This window comes from Wolffia australiana, chromosome 10, assembly GCF_029677425.1.
Source record: "Wolffia australiana isolate 7733 chromosome 10, ASM2967742v1".
In the NCBI taxonomy this organism is placed as follows: domain Eukaryota; kingdom Viridiplantae; phylum Streptophyta; class Magnoliopsida; order Alismatales; family Araceae; genus Wolffia; species Wolffia australiana.
The window spans coordinates 4,513,639-4,532,412 of record NC_135844.1 but is presented as its reverse complement, the minus strand read 5'-3'; the positions used below and the strand labels follow the sequence as shown (position 1 = coordinate 4,532,412).

Below are 18,774 nucleotides of genomic sequence, written 5' to 3'. Positions count from 1 at the left end.
CCCCTCTATTAAACTTTGAGCAGTAGTGTGAGAGTTCTGAACTCACAAGTGGTCATCCATCTTATTCTTTGGATCCCAATCTGTTTAAGATGGTTTTATGTATTTCCAAGCAACGGGTGATTTTCCTACATCACTTTCAGTGATGATTTGTCTAGATTCATATGGGTATACCGAATGATTTATAAGTCCGAATTATTTGAAAATTTGAAGGAGTTAAATAATTTGAAAGGAAAGCAATCTAGAAGAAGTATCAAGTTCTTAGATTATATTGAGGAGGATAATATTTGAGCACAGAGCTCACACAAATCATGAAGGAAAAATGGTATCCTGAATCAGCTGGCTTCTCCCTACACTAAAATTGTAATGCATCCATGCAGTTTCCATTAAAAAGGTGTATAGGTTCAAAATATTTACTTATAGATTAAATAAAGCTCCAAGAAGTTAGAATATTAGATTTGACGAGGCTATTATATCTTAAAGTTTTATTAAAGATGAATATGTATTATGCATGTACAAGAAATTAGAGGGAGCTCAATCACTTTCGTAGTTTATATGTGGATGACATTCTACTCACTAGGAATGATATAGGGATGATATCTTTCATGAACGCTTGTTTGTCATAAAACTTCTTCATAAATTGAGATGAACTTAGTAGCCTCATTGATCTTTCATGAACCCTTGTTTGTCATAAAACTTCTTCATAAATTGAGATGAACTTAGTAGCCTCATTGATCTTTCATGAACCCTTGTGGAAGCAACCAACATTATTAGGAGTACTTATCTATAGAGAAAGATCAATGAGGCTACTAAGTTCATCTCAATCTATGTACATAGGCACCACTGTTAAAGGGTTTGACATGGAGAACTCCAAGAGAGATCTTATACAAGTGAAACATGGAGCTCAAGTATCTAAGGAGCATCACCTATTGCTTTTTAAGATATATCAATTTTGAAGGAGTTCCCATGTGCTTCGACAATTGGATCTATCATAAACACGATGATATGTATTCAACCAATGTTGAATATTCTCTAAATGTTAAGCAGACCAAGAGGGAAACATTGGATAGTAGCTTATGCATCCTTACACTTTAGGGGCTATTTATTATTTATGGAGGTGAAGCTTCAGGGTTACACTAACTTGAGTTTCAAACAAGACCCAGATTATAATAAATATACATTTAAGTTCTTATTCACATTTAATGAAGGTGAAGTATCATGAATATTTCCAACCAGTGCACTATTGCAACCTTGATGGCATAAGTTAAATCTACTATAGCAGTCGATGTCAATAATGAAGTAGTGTGGTTTAAAATTTTATCACTTGGCACATTGTTTGATTAATCACATAATATTTTCCTTGATTGGTACAATGGCATAAGCAAAAGAGCCATGATCTCATCAAAAATCAAATAAAATTCTGCGTACTTTCACTAGACTAGTTAGATCATAGCTTAATGAGATATTGTGATGGATGGATTTATATTGACTGATAATATAACCAATCGTCTATCGAAGCCTTTAGCTCAAAAAGTTTTTGTGCATCACAAAAGGACAATGTGATTGTTGAATAAGGATGATAGTCAAAGCGACAGATTGAAGGACATTATATGGTTGTTAAGTCAATCACACATTTATATAATGTTTAATTTCATTGAAAAAATTCTTTGATATAATTCACCTATGATGCTCATGATGAAGCTTATGAATAAATGCGTTGACTTTGTGGATTATGATGTGATTGTAATACAATGATTGATATTTAAATATGTGTTCTAAATATTCTACTTTGTAGGATATGCGAGACTATAATGTCCTACTTATATGATAAAACAAAAAGGTTATGTTTGACTAAGGATATAGGTCTCTCATGACGCAACTCAAGTAAGTCAGCTCATATATGCCAAGAATTACATGAATGATCTTTAGTGTCTAGAAAACAAGGTGTAGCTCGGAATCCCATGGGATGGAACTGAACCTATCAATTGGGTTAAATTGATCTTTGATTAATTAATCTAGATGTCGATACAGTTAGTTAATAAGGTTGGCCAATTAATGTTATTGGGGCATTAAATTTATAAAGTATGATGATATATGGGCCTAGAGGGTCATATAATTTACAAATGTTGGTTTTGGGTTATATGGCATTGATTTGGATGAACACCGTAAATTCTTGTAGTGAAAGACTTGGAACAATCAAAATGGCATTCAAAAACAATTGATGAAATCATCTAGGAACATACCAGATGTGTGATTTCTTGGATCCTTAAGTAAGAGGTATTAATCTGCTAAAGTGTGCAACCTCCAAATGTATCCACACAATCCCAATCACATTGAATCTGCTCATTCTCCTACACAAACTCCATTCACACTCTATCATTGTCAACATATCATCCTGATCGCATAGGAAATAGGGATTGGACGTCCAATATCCATTATCGGACATCCGATATCCAATATCTAGGAAAAAACGGGATGGTTTCTGATATCAGATATCGGATATCGGACGATATCTGTCCTTTAGGAGTAGACCGGTATTGAATGGGTGAGGACGAGACAGACATCGGATTTTGATATCGGGATATCAGAATGGTATCCGGATATCGATATCCGGTATCCATAGAAAAAAATTATATCGTTCAACATTTTATATGATTTACGTTTACGCGACATGTTTTTGCTATATATTCTAACTCGTTTAATATGTACCTTTCAAACTTTTTGTTCTCTTCCATATGGGATAATGTGATTCGGAGTCTAACATTAAACTCTAAATCCTATTATCCCATATGGAAGAAAACAGAAAATTTGAGCTGTATCTATAGAACGATGTAGAATATATATTAAATAATTTAATAATATTTGAATAAATTATTAAAATATTTTTTTCTCATTTAAGCCGTAATAGAAATATAGGTATATATATAACATATTACTATCTCATTCAATAAATACAGCTCAAAATTTCTGTTTCCTTCCATATGGGACAAAAGGATTCGGAGTTTAATGTTACACTCTAAATCCTGTTCTCCCATATGCAAGAAAACAAAATGTTTGAGAGGCATATATTAAACGAGCTAGTTTGTAATTTAGAAAGCCCACTGTTAAACTGCTGGCCCACGTATATCCTCTCCAAACTGTCATTATGACAATTAAATGTATTTTTACACAACATTTCTAAGTTGGATATTGAAATCCGATATCCATGTCTGATATCCAATATTGTCATCCTCCTCGAGAGACGGAGGCGGATGACGACATCTAGACAGATACTGATATCGGATATCGTTACTATAGCAACCAATATCCGATATCAATATCCGATAACCAAATATCAGAAAAAATGGATACCGAAAATTTGATTTTCGATATCCAGTACAGCATCCGTCCCAATGCCCTAATCCGATAATGGTATCGGGATGGGCGATCCCTAATTGGAAATGGAGAGGGATCAAAGGGAAAAGGGAGAAGAAGATGAAGGGCCCTTGAACATTTATGACATGCGTATATTATCTTTCAAAAGATAATATATATATTATCTTTCAAAATTAATTAAATATACCATCAAATAGATCAAAGTTAACATAATCAATAGGTGGAGTCTTGGAGCTTGAGTATATCTACCTTCTTATGGAAATATATGTGGCCAGCAAGCCAATTGCACATTCCAAATGTCATTCATTGTTCATTGATAATATGTATTTGTTACGGGGCATGTCTGATGGTTGTAATTAATTCCATGAATACATAATTGGTTATAGTGAATGTTGGGTTATGTGCCTTAATTGAATGATAGAAAATACTTTTCTATGCAATGGAAGCATTGGTCAATTACAGATCAATCTCTAAAACATACTACATCTCATGTACCTTGTGAGGAACTTGTTACACCCTTAATTTGCTCACTTTGAGATTTTTCTAAAGTTGTTATTGTACTTGGCTTCTAGAAGAACCCACGCTATCAAGCTCTTGAAAACCTTCTCACTGTGAAGACTCTCTTCTTGGATGAGTGAAGAAAATCTCAGGAGGAAGAAAAGGAGGGCACCCAACTCTGGCTCCCTTGGGTGCCGAAAATGGGTGGCCCTTCCCCTATTTATATTTTGCTTAAATTTTTTTATAAAAACTCATTAAGTAAAATATATTCAACAATGTCCCTATGGTCTTATGTATGTAACCCTCTACTTGGATATATCATTCCAGTTAATGACTTTAGTGGTCCAAAAAAAATATTAGTGAATCTTATTAATTAATCATATCAATATATAGATTAATTAACTAAGGATTGATTTAACACAACTGATAGGTTAATTTTCTAGTCCGTGGGATGTCAATCTACACCTCGTGCTCTGGAAGATACAGAGTGGTGTTTGAACTCTCTTATGGAAATTTTTTCTAGCATATGTTGTCATGTACGTATAATCTTTCATCCATGCGAGACTCTCAAATAGCTTAGGATATAGTTGATCGTCAAATCCTAATATATCGTTTGATTAGTACTGACGTGTAGGGGAGATCATTGGAGAATGTCTTCTCTAATATCGTCATTACCCCTGCCAAGGAATTAGCTGCATTGTCTTCCTTGAGTCAATCTCCTCTTATATAGAAGGTGGATGATCTCATCTTGACCAATCTATTATCTTTTGTGCTTCTTACTATATCTGAGCTAAGACTTATTTGAATCACACAATCAGAGACCTGTAAGCCATAGTCAAAACATAGTCTTCCATCCATGAGATGTCTTTGTGAACTTCTTGTTGCACTCAAACTAAGACTACTTATAATTCCATGATTAGCGGCTTGTAGGCCATAATCAAGTACTCTTGTTCATCTACTAGAATCTTTGGTGTCTCAAGCCTAGGTAACACTTACGCAACTATGATGTGAATAAACCTAATTGACGTATAATAGATTTAAGCATGTGTATAAATATTCATATTTAAAGGATACTCGAGAAGGATATCAAAGTATCCAAATAGAATTAAATATATGAACAATTTGACTAACATGTCCCACTCATACGCTGACTATGATTGGTCACATAATCATTATTTTAGAGACATTAATAATACATTGTGGGTTCTCTTTAGCGGAAAGTGTTCACTGAATTGATCCTTGATGATATTCTACCAAAACGTCAATTAGGTTTATTTGCATCATAGTTGCGTTAAGTGTTACCTAGACTTGAGACACCAAAGATTCTAGTAGATGAACAATTGTACCTTGATTATGACCTACAAGCCACTAATCATGGAATTATAAGTAGTCTTAATTTGAGTGCAACAAGAAGTTCACAAAGATGATAGAGTGCTTAAGATGGGTTAGTTCACTGTCAATAGAAGTAGAGTTAGTTCAAGGAAGATAATACGATGAAGTCTTCCACTAGGGCAATGAATTACTAGAGAAGAGTTCTCCAAAGATTTCTGAATGCATTATAACGAATTCGGATGGTCGATTACGTTTTGATAGTTGATCATACTTCACTCGTTGTAGATGGACTATATGTACATGGTAACCAAAAACGAACATATTCTATGAGATGTAGCTTGAAACCCTAAAAGATAGAGATTCGACCTATCAAGTGGGTTAAAAATTGATCCATCATTAATTAATATATATGATGATATATGCAATTAATTTTGGGCCAATAAAGGTTATTGGGCCATTGGGGATATTAACTATACAAATATATGGGGTTAGAAGGGCACACATAAATGATGTTTTGGAAGTTGGAAGACATACACTATGTTGAGGGGTTTAATTAAAAAGTTCCACATAGTAATAATAAGGGAAGGCCCCCAAAGGAATTCATCCAAGCCAGAATTATTCTGTGCCATACCCTTCTTCCGTCAAATATAATAATAGTATACACTCCTATTCATACGATAAGCATGATTGATCTTACAATTATTAGTGTGGAGACACAAATGGGATACATTGGGTGCTCTACATAACTCACTCAATTAGTTGACCAATATAAATTCCTAGATGATATTATATGTAAATGTCAGCCAAGTAGATTTATGTCATAATGGTGCAAGTGATCCTTAAACTTGAAACACCAAATGTATATTTTTGGTTATATTCTAACACAAACATATGAGCCCCTAAACATACATTTTCATATAGGATAATATGGGATGCAACATCACATTCACAAAAGTTGATTAAGTGGTCACAATAAGAACATCTGCCATTAGTATAAGAGGCATCCAAATTCAAGGAAGATAATGAAGTGAAGTCCTTTCCAATAATGAGTTGTTGAGCTTATGGAGTTATTGACTAGAATATAAATGGTTCTGGACAGGATAACTTGACATGTCATGCGGCATACTCAAAACGGTTTTGGACGGGATGGTTTTGGGATGTGGTGGTTCTGGATGGGATGGTTTTGGGACGTGAAGGTTCTGTATGGTATGGTTTTGGGACGAGACGATTACCACCGGTACGGTTTTGGACGGGATTGTTTTTGGACGTGATGGTTTTGGATGGGATGGTTTTGGGACGTGAAGGTTCTGGATGGGATGGTTTTGGGACGAGACGATTACCACCGGTACGGTTTTGGACGGGATTGTTTTTGGACGTGATGGTTTTGGATGGGATGGTTTTGGGACGTGAAGGTTCTGGATGGGATGGTTTTGGGACGAGACGATTACAAACAGGATGGTTTTGGACAGGATGGTTTTGCGATGTGACGGTTCTGGATGGGATGGTTTTGGGACGTGAAGGTTCTGGATGGGATGGTTTTGGGACAAGACGATTACAGACAGGATGGTTTTGGACGGGATGGTTTTGCGATGCAACGGTTCTGGATGGGATGGTTTTGGGACGAGACGATTACAAACAGGATGGTTTTAGGACGAGACGATAACCAACGGTACGGTTTTGGATGGGACGGTTTAGGACGACCACAAAAAGGAGATGTGACACGTGACAAAAACCGTCCTGAGCCATCCAGGGTCCCCGTCCCTGACGATCCTGCACTATAATCTGCATCCATCTAGTTTGATTTCACAAAATTAGACTTGAAATATTGGCTGGGCCATGGGCTAATGGGCCGAATTAATAAGACGGCCCAATTGTGGGACTATATATCATTAACGTAACCGAAAATTAAGCGTTTGGGGGAACGTGTCTATCTTTGCTTGTACGAGACAACCGTCAGAAGCCCCAAATAAGGGAGAAAGAAGCTCCGCCGACCCTCTACACCGATCGCGGGAAGCGTTTCCGCTCCTGAATTGCTCGTTGCCTCGCGATCTTCGATCTATCCTTTGTCTCGAAGATCCTCTGTTTGTTTTTTTAATTCATATATTTGTCGAGTAATTTCGGAGATCAGGGTTGATAGATCCGGAGTTTAGCGGCAATGTCGTACGCCTACCTCTTCAAGTACATCATCATTGGTGACACCGGTGCGTGGATGAAATCTCTGTTTCATTTTATTTGGAGGCCGTCTTTGCGGTTGAATTTTTCTTTTTTGGTTTTCTCTCTTCGATCGATGGTGTGTGCTTGTTTTAAACGAACTTCTGTTTCTTTTGTCTGTACTAATAAATTTGTTTCTCACTAAATGCTATCGCCGTTGATTTAATTTACGGCGTTATTGTTTGGTTGGTCCTTTTTCGACTTGTGACGATTTTGATAAGTCAGTCCCAATTCATCTATGTGGCCTCTTGACTTCAAATCTTCCATGGATGCGCTACCTATGGTATTTTTAACGTATAATGTTCTATATTTATTTTTTGGGGATTGATGTGGAAATTTATTTACCCTTCTTTGCGATCTGTTGATCACGATGTCACTCCAAATACATTGGGCTGGAAAAATTGTGTGTCACTATTAATATGGAGTTCCATTTCGACTGACATTCTCAGAAAACACCCTTTCATTGTTTGTTTCTGAAATACTCTTCCAAATTGGATCATGTTTAATTCTTCTGCGCATGTCCAATTTTGTTCCATTCGGGACTGACCCACGATACGATAACTATGAGAAAATTCCCCAATTATTCCTCGTGATTAGGGGATAATGACGCTTTGTACGTTGTCAGGATTTGTGTTTCTATGATGTCCTTAATTGCCATTACGACGATTGTTAATGGACATTTTGTTTTATAGCGGTTAGCAAAAGAACATCGACGAATTATAGATTATAGATTTGTCTAATTCCGATGAACACTTATGTTTACAAAATGATGATTAGTGAGGCTTTTTTCAGTTTTAAGATCATAGATTTTCACTTCATGAAGCCTTTTGCATGTCACAACCTGTGCACTTGAAAAGTGGTTCAAACTTAATATTTTGGAACCTTAAAAGTTTTGCATAAAAATTCTGTGTGTTTTGAACTGCAAGATTTGTAAATATATTAGTTCATTACGTTCTTGAATCTCTAGGTTGATCTGTTATGTTTTTGCAGGAGTGGGGAAGTCATGTCTTCTTTTACAATTCACGGACAAGCGTTTCCAGCCTGTTCATGATTTGACAATTGGCGTGGAGTTTGGGGCAAGGATGATAACAATCGATAACAAGCCTATAAAGTTACAGATATGGGATACGGTTTGTTAATTTTGGCCTTTTATGATTTTTTTACTAAAATCTTGCATTTTACTTGTAGATTAAGGCTTAAACCCTTATTTTTCATCTCAATTGAAGAGAAATTCTGAATTCAGCTTAACTTTCACTTCAATGTCAGGAACAGAAACTTCTGCTGCCCGTTTTATAATTTAAAATGATAGGATCCTAGGGGGTAGTTATGTCATGTTAGCCCACAGGGGCATTTCAGTAATTAGAGATTGTTGTATATCCTTTAAATAGGGATGCCCTCCCTTTAGGACGGTAGCCAAGAAGAAGTAGATTGAAGTAAGGTCTTCTTGTCTCCCCTCTTCTCGTCTAGGTCTGGTTTCTCTCTCTCCCTCTACGATCCCCCTCCTTCATGATCGTCTCTAGTTCACCGTGTCTTCAGGCGGCTCATTCCCGGCCGATCCCTAACCCCTCAGCTCGGCCTTCCCCCTACCATTCCCGTTCTCCTCTCTACCCCGGAAACTTCTACCTCGCCTCACCCGTCCACTCCCGTCTGATACGAGGCCAGAGTTGGGATCGTATCATAAAACTTCACTTTTAAAAGAAAAATCATTTTTTCCAAGTTTATATTTATTGTTTAATACCAGACTAGTTCTCTCCAGCTATCTGTTTTCAGGTTAGCATTGTGATGGATTGGGGTTAGATTTCGTTTGTGGGTTGACTGTGCTGATTTCATTAAAATACAGTGCCTTAAACTTTTGAGGTTTCCTGACGGTTAGTATTATAAAGTTGAATAACTGACGAATTTTATTACGCTACATAAAGGAAAAGTAACTACCAAAGGTTTGGTCCTGGAAAAGGGAGTATAAATCCTCCGATTCAATATCTCCAGATTAAGTTGGTACTTGTCCCGTACCACTTTATTATATATTTTTATTTTCTAAACCACCATCATTCTTGGTTTAGAATTCAAAATTCAGTGTACTTGAGCTTCCAGTAAGATGGATCACAAGTCGGTAGCCTTGTAGGTCAAGTTTACCTCATGTGCTTCAATTTTATTTTCTCAGTCAATACTATCAACATCAGGAACTCAGTCAAGTGGGTTTCCGTTCACAAGTTTGGAAAATGTAACACAACGTATGGTGCAGTATCTGCAGACTGTATTTTTTGACAGAAGAGTTGATAAGGTCCAATAACAGTTTGATTACTGTTCAAGTAAGGGCTTTTGTGTAATCTGTATTTAGGTTTCCTGATGAAAGTCAACCCTCTATCCAGAAAGAGCTGATGCCAGGGAGTAGAACCCTTGCTATCAACTATATCTGTTAGCGAGGTGGTATGGGGTTAAAATTTAACACTTCCTAACTCTAAAATGGGTAAGGAAACCAGGCATGAAGTGAATTTTGAGTTCACAATTCTGTTCCTTTCTCTGTAGTCTTTTCTCTCTCCGCCCGATTCTGTCTCTCTTCTCAATCTGAAATTTAACCGTTACTATGGGATTTGTAGAAGTACTTTCTCTTTCATTGAAGTGTCTGTTGAAGATTCATATGAACAGTAATATTCAAAGCGTGTAATTGTATTGAAACTCAATTTCTGTTTTTATTATGTTTTTCAATATCTCATGTCTTTTCATATATCTGATTACATACAAGATGAAATTGATTAATCGTTTTGTTAACCGTTGGTGCCACATTTAATATCTGTTTAGTCTGCTGTGGGAAACTTCAAAATTTGATGAAACATGTTTAAACCATTGTTGCCGAAAATTGATTCCTGAATCATAATGATGCGCAGGCAGGTCAAGAATCTTTTCGTTCTATTACAAGATCCTACTATAGGGGGGCTGCTGGCGCACTCTTGGTCTACGACATCACTAGGTACTTGCCATTATTCATCTGTCTTTTTCAAACCTGTAACTGTTTGAATTTTTGTTAGAATCCCCAACCTTCAACAGGGTTATTTCTTTTATTTTACTTCTAGATACATGTAGCGGTCAAAAAAGTTGCTAAAATTAGCTGGGAGATCCGGCTGGCCTGTAAACATTTTTTCAAACTGGCTACTGCTTGGATGTTCATTCGGCCCAGGGGTTATTTTCCTTTTAAATACAAATATTTCCACCTAAGGATGGTTGGCATGAAAGTAGTTTTGTTTGTCTGGGAGATCCGCTTTGATGGGGGCTCAGGCCCTGATCGAGGTCCAAAATCATTTTGACTTCTATCTGTCATTTTGACTTTTATCCAGGCCTGATCCAGGCCCTGATCTATCATTGTCTCCCTTTTATTCCCCGATAAAACCATAGAATCTCTGAAAATGTTCTTCTAAATTTCTATCACTTCAATGGCCACTTTTTCTTGATGTTGGTTTAGGTTTTGACTGCCTCTGCCATCAAGGTGTACACTACATAGCTCCCTTAGACCGGAATACCCCATTTTGTTATTTTTTTAACCTTTTTCCTTAGTTTTGACCTTTTAAAAAACTTTTTAACGTTTTTAATCTTTTATCATTTTCCCCTTTTTTAGATTTTATTAGATTTTTACCGTTTTAACCTTTTTAATCATTTAACCTTTTTTACTTTTTATCTTTTAGCTTTTACCTTTTTTAACTTTTCTCTTTTTTTATCTTTTAAAAACATTTTTTACCTTTTTAGTTAGACCCCCAGTTATACACTATAAAAATCACAAACTGATTTTTTCGGGAAAAAATATCCAGGAGAGAAACGTTCAACCATCTAGCTAGCTGGCTTGAAGATGCGAGACAGCATGCAAATGCAAATATGACGATCATGTTGATTGGAAACAAGTGCGATCTCGCCCATCGAAGAGCAGTTAGCACCGAAGAAGGGGAGCGCTTTGCAAAGGAAAATGGGTTGATCTTCATGGAAGCCTCGGCGAAGACAGCCCAGAACGTGGAGGAGGTAGGAATCTTTGCAAGTTTGCACTTCAGTTTGAGCTATTTCTCTTCTGACTACACTTCACTTCTATCAGTTTGAGCTATTTTATCAATTAGTGAAAAAATTGATGCAATAGTTTTTTAGCGCATACTTTACTTGATTATTCTAACCTTCCATGTTATTCTGTAGGCATTTATTCGCACGGCTGCTACTATTTACAAGAAAATTCAAGAAGGCGTCTTTGATGTGTCCAATGAGGTATTTTTTCTTAAATCTCTCTCTCTCTCTTGTTATGTATAAGTCTCACTTTCAGTTGTGAAATATTGATAGCTAAAAGCAGACATAGAAGTCAATTCCATGGATTGCAAAACGCTGAACCTTAAATCCTTAAATATACATATATCAGAAAAAGTCAATTTCAGGTTTTTTATTCCTGGATTTTTTATCTTATGATGAATAATTTTTATTATTTCTGTCCAGTCCTCTGGCATCAAAGTCGGATATGGCGGAATCCCTGGCTCGTCTGCCGGGGCAAGTGGCTCGTCGGCGCAAGGAGGAGGATGCTGCAGCTAAAGAAACCATCAGATTACTTGTGAGCTTATTTCCATAACCTTGTTCTGGTCATATTTCTCCATATTTGTCCCTTGGCTGGCTTCTTTCAAACAATATTTTCATGTGTGCATATTGCTGATGTAGAATTTCCCACCATCTCCCCCGGATTGCCGCTTCCACGATTTTATTGTTTTCTGTATATGTATGAACTCTAGCCAGGGTACTTCTGTGCTTGTAAAATACAAAAAAAAATAAGTTGGGTTGGTCTGGAGTTTATAAATGTCGTTGAAGAATTCCAGAGTATGTTATTGTGGTTTCTATTTTAAATGAATTTAGCGTGATCATCGATGTTTGACCTGTTTGTTGCCTGCATTTTTTTATTTTTTTGTTGTATTAGGTAATTTATTTTTTTTTAGAATTCCTGTTTTGACATTTCTTTGACCTTTTTTTAAATGTTTAAAGTCTTCTAGTGAAAGGAGGAGGAAACTCCTTGAATATTTATTTATTTGATCTCCTTGTTAGCATTTATTTGTTTGCTTTTCTGTTTAGTTTCATTGTCGCGTTGCTGTTGATTATTTTGGTGTACGAATGGTTAAAATCAATGTAGCTGCTCGATGTCCTTCTATTGTGTTTTTTATTGCACATAGTAAAATTAACAAATAAATTAACAGTATGCAATTATTATATATCTTGTGGTAATACCAATTAATGGGTCGCTTTAATTTAGAATAAGATTGTAAAAACTGAAGGCATCTTGGGCAAATTTGGGTGAAACAAGCTGGGCAAAGCTTGAAGAGATATGGGAAAAATCTCTTAGAGAAGTTTTACATAAGAAGGGTAGTGCTGTAAACTAGTTAAAATATTCAGCGTTATATGTGAGGATTGCTTACACTAGGAAGAGTGATGTATTAATATCATATTATGAAACTTGGATTTTCTTCACTAAACCATTCTCATGCATCCCTTTACTCACCAAATTACCTCATGAGTTTCAATGTTAGTAGTAGATCATGATTCAAGAGCTTCAATCATAAATGATCTCTTGCTGTTCCTGGAACTAGTGCTGCCACGCTGGTATAATCATATTGTGAAATAAATGAGTGACTTGGGCTACTGGAGGACAAAAACTAATGTGTAAAAGATGTAATTTGATATATTGGATGCTGACAGATCAGAATGGTGCAAAATATACATGCAGATTGTAAAGTCATGAAAATCATGTTTGGCTAAGTGGTCATCACAGAATTAAACTAAGTCACTTATTTGGCCAACCAAAGTGGAAAGTTTGAGTCTTCAATTGGCCAACAAAACTACGGGGGACTGTCTAATTTGAGACGAATGAAATTTATAAATACTTAGTGATATTAGGAAAGATAAGGTAATTAATTCATTGGATGATATTTTATCAGCATAATATGGACAATTTCTTTACTGGATAAAATATCTTTTGAGGATGTGAATTTACAATATATGATTTATTGCTTCTAATATTTCTTAAAAACTATAGGAGGAAAAATAAATTCCGTGCGAACTTAGATTACTTTTATAATTTATTGGGCATGCATTAATAGTTTGAAAATTCATAATGGCAATTTCGAAATGGAGATAGAGTTTTGAATCAACAATAAACAAACTACAATGGCATTTTTGTCTACTTTGAGATTTTGTTTATGGATTTTCCTATCCACTGGGTGAGATTTATCATTTACCAAAACTATTACTTTGTGTGATAGATGCACAAGGGAACACAATAACACATTAAACTACCGAATCATGCTCATCGGAATTTATTAACTTCAAAGAAAACTTTCATCATGGATACACGTGAACGCATCAACCTCATAGGGTTTGAAGTTACTACTAGTTATGAATGAAAGGTCCCTCTGGACATTAATATAGTTATAACTTGAATATTTGTAGTTTTTTTACTGAATCTTTTACAAATCATTTTACTGGTCTTGTGACGTCTGAATGGATGAGGCAGGTAGTGATTATTGATGCTAAAACGATTTCTTTCTTGCATTTTTTCTGGTATACTAGGTAATTTATTTTTTATCTTAAATATGTTTAAACATATCTTTGACCTTTTTTTGTGAAATATTTTAAGACAATAATAAAAGATGGATGAAAATATTTCAAACATAATATATTTATTTGGTATAGTTTCTAAATTGTACTGGTTCAATTTATGTTAGTTTCTTTAAGTGTTTGAATTTTATTGCCCTTGCTGATGACAATTTTTATCTCCAAATTGTTAAAAACATATCAACTTTATGACATATTTTTCTTTCTATTAGAATTTTATAATACATTTAGTTAAGGTAAGTAGTATAGTACATCTAAGGTAATATTAACTATCTGGTATATAATTTAGAAAAATATAGTGTAATCTGAAGGCATCTTGAAGGGGTTCAACATAGACATCCAGACCTTAGGGAGATTTATACGACCCAAGCTGGACAATGTTTAAAGAGATATAGGTGGCAGGAGTCCAGTTGTTTGGAAAAAATGTTTTAGGGAATTTTTACAAAATATCTCAAGATAAAAGGGGTTTAGATGGAGTAATCCTTGATTTCTTATTTTTAGGATTTTTTCTTGTGAACCTGATGCCTCAATTGATACAACCCAAGATAGACTGAACAAGGAAATATCAAATTTAAGATGGATATGAAATCTAAACAAGTAGAAAAGCAAAAAAAGATTGTCTTTGCATGAACTGAAATAATTATTTCTTGGTTACTTGAGTGAGCATCTTAACATGATTATGTCTGGTCTTGAGACCTATCAACACAATTTTCATAGGGCTGAATATCCTCTTCTATTTTCAAAATAGGCCAGCAGAAATCTGATTTCATCTCCATCTAGTCTCCATTAGAAGGAGCACTAAGAGAAGATGAAGAAAAGAAAGGGGAGCGCACTCAAAATGACTGGCATCGTTATCAATTGAGGGAACCCTTTTTTATTTATGTTATTTGTCAAAAAATCACCAAGGCCCATATAAAAATTTCAAAAAGTCCCCAAAATTAGAATATATCCACCAACATCCAAATATCTTGGGTGTGTGACCCTCGAGCCCATGAATCAGTCTAGCAAATAACTTTATTGGCCCAATAAACATTATTAATATGGCTTGACTAACTAACCATGTTACTTTATGAACTAATTGAATCAAGAATCAATTTAACTCAATTTGTTGTTTACGTTGCCTGCTTATAGGATACAAAGCTGCATGTCTTGGGCTAAAGTATATAAAGGAGTGTGTCAACTCTCTCATTTATTCTTTACCACCACCAGTTACAATCCATGTATAATATTTCATCCGCATAGGATTAAATAATGACTTAGGATGTGGTTAACCACCAAAGCATAATCACTCATTCTATGAAACATCGATGCATAATGAATCATTAGAGAACACATTCTCTAATATTTTGACTGCCATGGCCAGGGATTGCACGATATCAAATTTCATGAATGAATATCGTCTAATACCAAGGGTGGACGACCCCATCTTCACCACACAATAAACTTTATGGAATTTTTGCAACATCTGAACTAGCTAATTTGGAATCATCTGATTAGAGACACACATCTTATAGTTAAAAATACAACCATGCTTCCGCAAGGGGTCTTTGGTGTCTCAGGTTTAAGGATCACTTTCACAACCATGAGATGAATAAACTTGATTAACACTAGGTATAATACCATTTAGGGATTGATCTTGATCAATTCAGTGAACTCTTTCCCAAAGACCACCAACTTTGTCCTTGATATCTCCAAATTAATGGTTTCATGATCAGTCGTACTTATCAAATGAGTGAGACTTGATAGTGTTATTCTTTCTAGATATTTCAATTTCCTTCTTCAGTATCATTTGAATATGAATGTTTCAAAAACATGTTTAAAGACTAAAGACTGCTGCATTATATGCATGAATATATATTGTATTGATGAATGTAGAACGAGATGGCATGTATGATTGACGTGTGGGTTACATATATTTCCAACATGAGTTATTTATTTGCATAATCAAATTCATACGCTTGAGTGAAGTATCTAATGTCTAGATGAGTCATTGGTCTTGCGAGCCATGATCCAAATTCATGACCACTTTCCATGCTCAAACTTGAAGTGCTTCAGCATGTCTTTGTGAAATGGAAAAGGACGCCTTCGAGATCATGAAGACACAAAAGATGAGTTGTGTACAATAAGGAAATGAAATGGGAGATGGGGTGGTGAGTGCAAGAATGGCTACCTTTGGTGATGTAGCGGGAAAAAGAATATAAATGATAGTTGGTGCAAGGGAAGAGGCTAGTGGCGATGGTGATGTAGTGGGAGAAGGTAGTAATGGATTCGAGGGAAGAGGAGTTAAGGATTGAGGTAAAAGAAGATGGGAAAACAAGATGGGAAGGAAATGGAGCACCGGGTGGAGGGAAACTTGTACGAAAAGAGATGGATACATGAGGAGGGAGGGATAGCATAAAAAATAAATGGGACTCATCATATAGGGTGAATCCACAGAGGTGACATTATGATGATTATTCTGAAAATATATCTGATAACCCTTCTAGGTGCATGAGTAACCCATGATCATGTCTTTAAGGGCACATGGAGTGAGCTTGAAAAGAGCAGGTTAGCCATCATGAAGTAAGCTAGTGCATTTGAAGACCTGGTGGGGCAAGGGAAAAGGTAAAGAGTAGCAAGAGACCTAGAAGGCAATCACATCGCCTAAAGGAGCGGAGGGAATCTAGTGGTAGTGTAGATAATCTTGGAACTAGGGGTATAGATTGATGATAATAAATATCACTAACCTTGGTCAAGTGAGGAGTTCCCTTGATTAAGTAATAAATTTAAATTCCTCACTGATAGGGGAGTGAATGTCTAACCAAAAGGGCACTAGACCAAACCTCAGTGGATTTAAGCTAAAAACAGGAGTGTAAGAACTTAATGAATTATATTCAAGTTTATTTTGATTGTATGGGGTGTAAACGACAGTGAATTATGGTTTTACCCATTTAAATTATTTTTAATGAGTATAAAAAATAAGTTTGTAACATGTTTTAGTGATTTTTAGATATTTTTGTAGATCATTTTTTATTTAATTTTTCAGAATTAAATCGGCAAGAAATTCAGAAGAAAATAACAGCTGCTTGAACAAATCTTGGTCGAAAATGAATTTTGACCAAGGTTTGCAAGATTCTGTTTCACCCCACCCTTGTGGGATCTGCCAAGTGTGATGAATGGAATTGGGTGTGTTCTTTGGCCAAGAAAACCCAATTCCTACATGGCAGGTGGACTAAAGAGAGAAAAAATCCCTAATCTTGATTTCTACCACAACAAATCAAGATAAGTTAATATTTGCAAGATGTTGTTTTACTCCACACTAGTTGGATCTGCCAAGTGTTGAATATGTAATTGGGTGTGTTCTTGAGCCAAGTAAACCCAATTATCACCGGGCAGGTTGTCTAGAGAGAAAAAAAAACACTAATCTTGATTTCTACCACAAGAAATCAAGATTAGTCAAGAAGGAGAAGGGTAGAGAAAGAAAGAATGGGCTTACCTGTCTGGTAGGCCTCTCCTTCGACATCCAGAAGCCCTAGACGCTTCCCACTTCTTGTATCCTTTGGCAGCTCCAATGAAGAGAGAGAGAGGAGGACTTCTTGGGATAGAGAGTAAAGAGAGAAGGGTTTCTCTATCCCACCTAGGCCTTGGCAGCTCACCTTCCAATTGGCCCTCACTAACTCTCAAAATTCTAGAAAGAGAGATAGAGAGAAAGAAAAGAATCTTCTCACCCTTTCACAAAAACTCCAAATGGAAAATTCAGGATGTCTTTTACAAAGGACTCTAAAGCATTTATAGGCATGCCTTAGATAATGGATCAATTTGATGGGTGAGCTTGGGCCAAGCCCATAGGCCCATTATTGGCCCTTCTAGAATATATGAGCCCTTTTAAAGGGTCTCTTGGAGCTCCGTCTTGGGTCTTCTCTCAAGAGGGAGGCCCATTAGCCCAATGAGCTCTCCTTTGGATTTATGAAGAGTCCCTTGGTCCTTTCATAAGATCAATTTTCCTAGTCCTAAAAAAAGGTTCAAATTCTCCCAAAGAAGAGGTTAGATTTAGCACACTTGGCTGATCGGCCAAGCGCAAAAAACTATACTTTTATACTATTAAAAAGATTAATATATGTATAGAGTTCTAACATGATATTTCACTAAATGCACCTGATCCAAGTTAGGATTTAATATAGAATGTGAATAAAATGTGCCTTAATAAACTCTTATTTAATACCTTTATATTGAATTATCAAGTGTTTACGGCGAAAAACACCAAACAGTTGAGAACTATACATGCACGTGATCAGATGAAGGATAGCATGATTCACATATAAGGTATGAGGTCATTGTGAACAAGCTCTAAAGCATTGATTGTATGATGAAACTTGGTTGTAATGGAAGGTTGGGTAACTATATCTGTAATGAATTACGTAAGGGTTGGCAGAACCTGAAATGGGTCTCAAGTTAGGCTTTTACCTGAAATAGACCAAACTCACACAAAAAATAGTTTTCAATGAAGATGATATTCCAAAGATAATTTGAGATAGAGGACACCCAAGAGGTATTTCATATATCACAATGAACAAGGTCAAAGGAGGCCAAGGAGGGTATGCCATCGGGATGATGGTAAGACCCATGATGATGTTTGCCAAGTTTGTACGATTCACAGACAAAACTTTAAGAGAGAGCTAAAGTAAATTTTCTTTTTTGAAATGACAATGATGGCAGAAACAATTGTGCCACAAAAGAAAGAAAAAGCAGCTAAAGGGATAAAAA

At 35.8% G+C, this 18,774-nt stretch overlaps 1 protein-coding gene across 1 annotated transcript; it reads left to right on the top strand.

The window, feature by feature from the left end:
* Positions 1-7,122: 7,122 nt before the first annotated feature.
* LOC144708526 (ras-related protein RABB1c) lies at positions 7,123-12,217 on the top strand. Its single transcript, XM_078581897.1, has 6 exons — positions 7,123-7,403; positions 8,404-8,543; positions 10,299-10,381; positions 11,214-11,418; positions 11,584-11,652; positions 11,875-12,217. The coding sequence occupies exons 1-6, from the start codon at positions 7,358-7,360 to the stop codon at positions 11,965-11,967; spliced, it is 636 nt and encodes a 211-aa protein (XP_078438023.1). The 5' UTR covers positions 7,123-7,357; the 3' UTR covers positions 11,968-12,217.
* Positions 12,218-18,774: the final 6,557 nt, after the last annotated feature.

Excerpts from the sequence above, each read along its gene's own strand:
- LOC144708526 (XM_078581897.1), top strand. The coding sequence starts at position 7,358 with ATGTCGTACGCCTACCTCTTCAAGTACATCATCATTGGTGACACCG. Across the intron at positions 7,404-8,403 it reads CATCATCATTGGTGACACCG|GAGTGGGGAAGTCATGTCTT; the intron begins GTGCGTGGATGA and ends ATGTTTTTGCAG. Across the intron at positions 8,544-10,298 it reads AGTTACAGATATGGGATACG|GCAGGTCAAGAATCTTTTCG; the intron begins GTTTGTTAATTT and ends AATGATGCGCAG.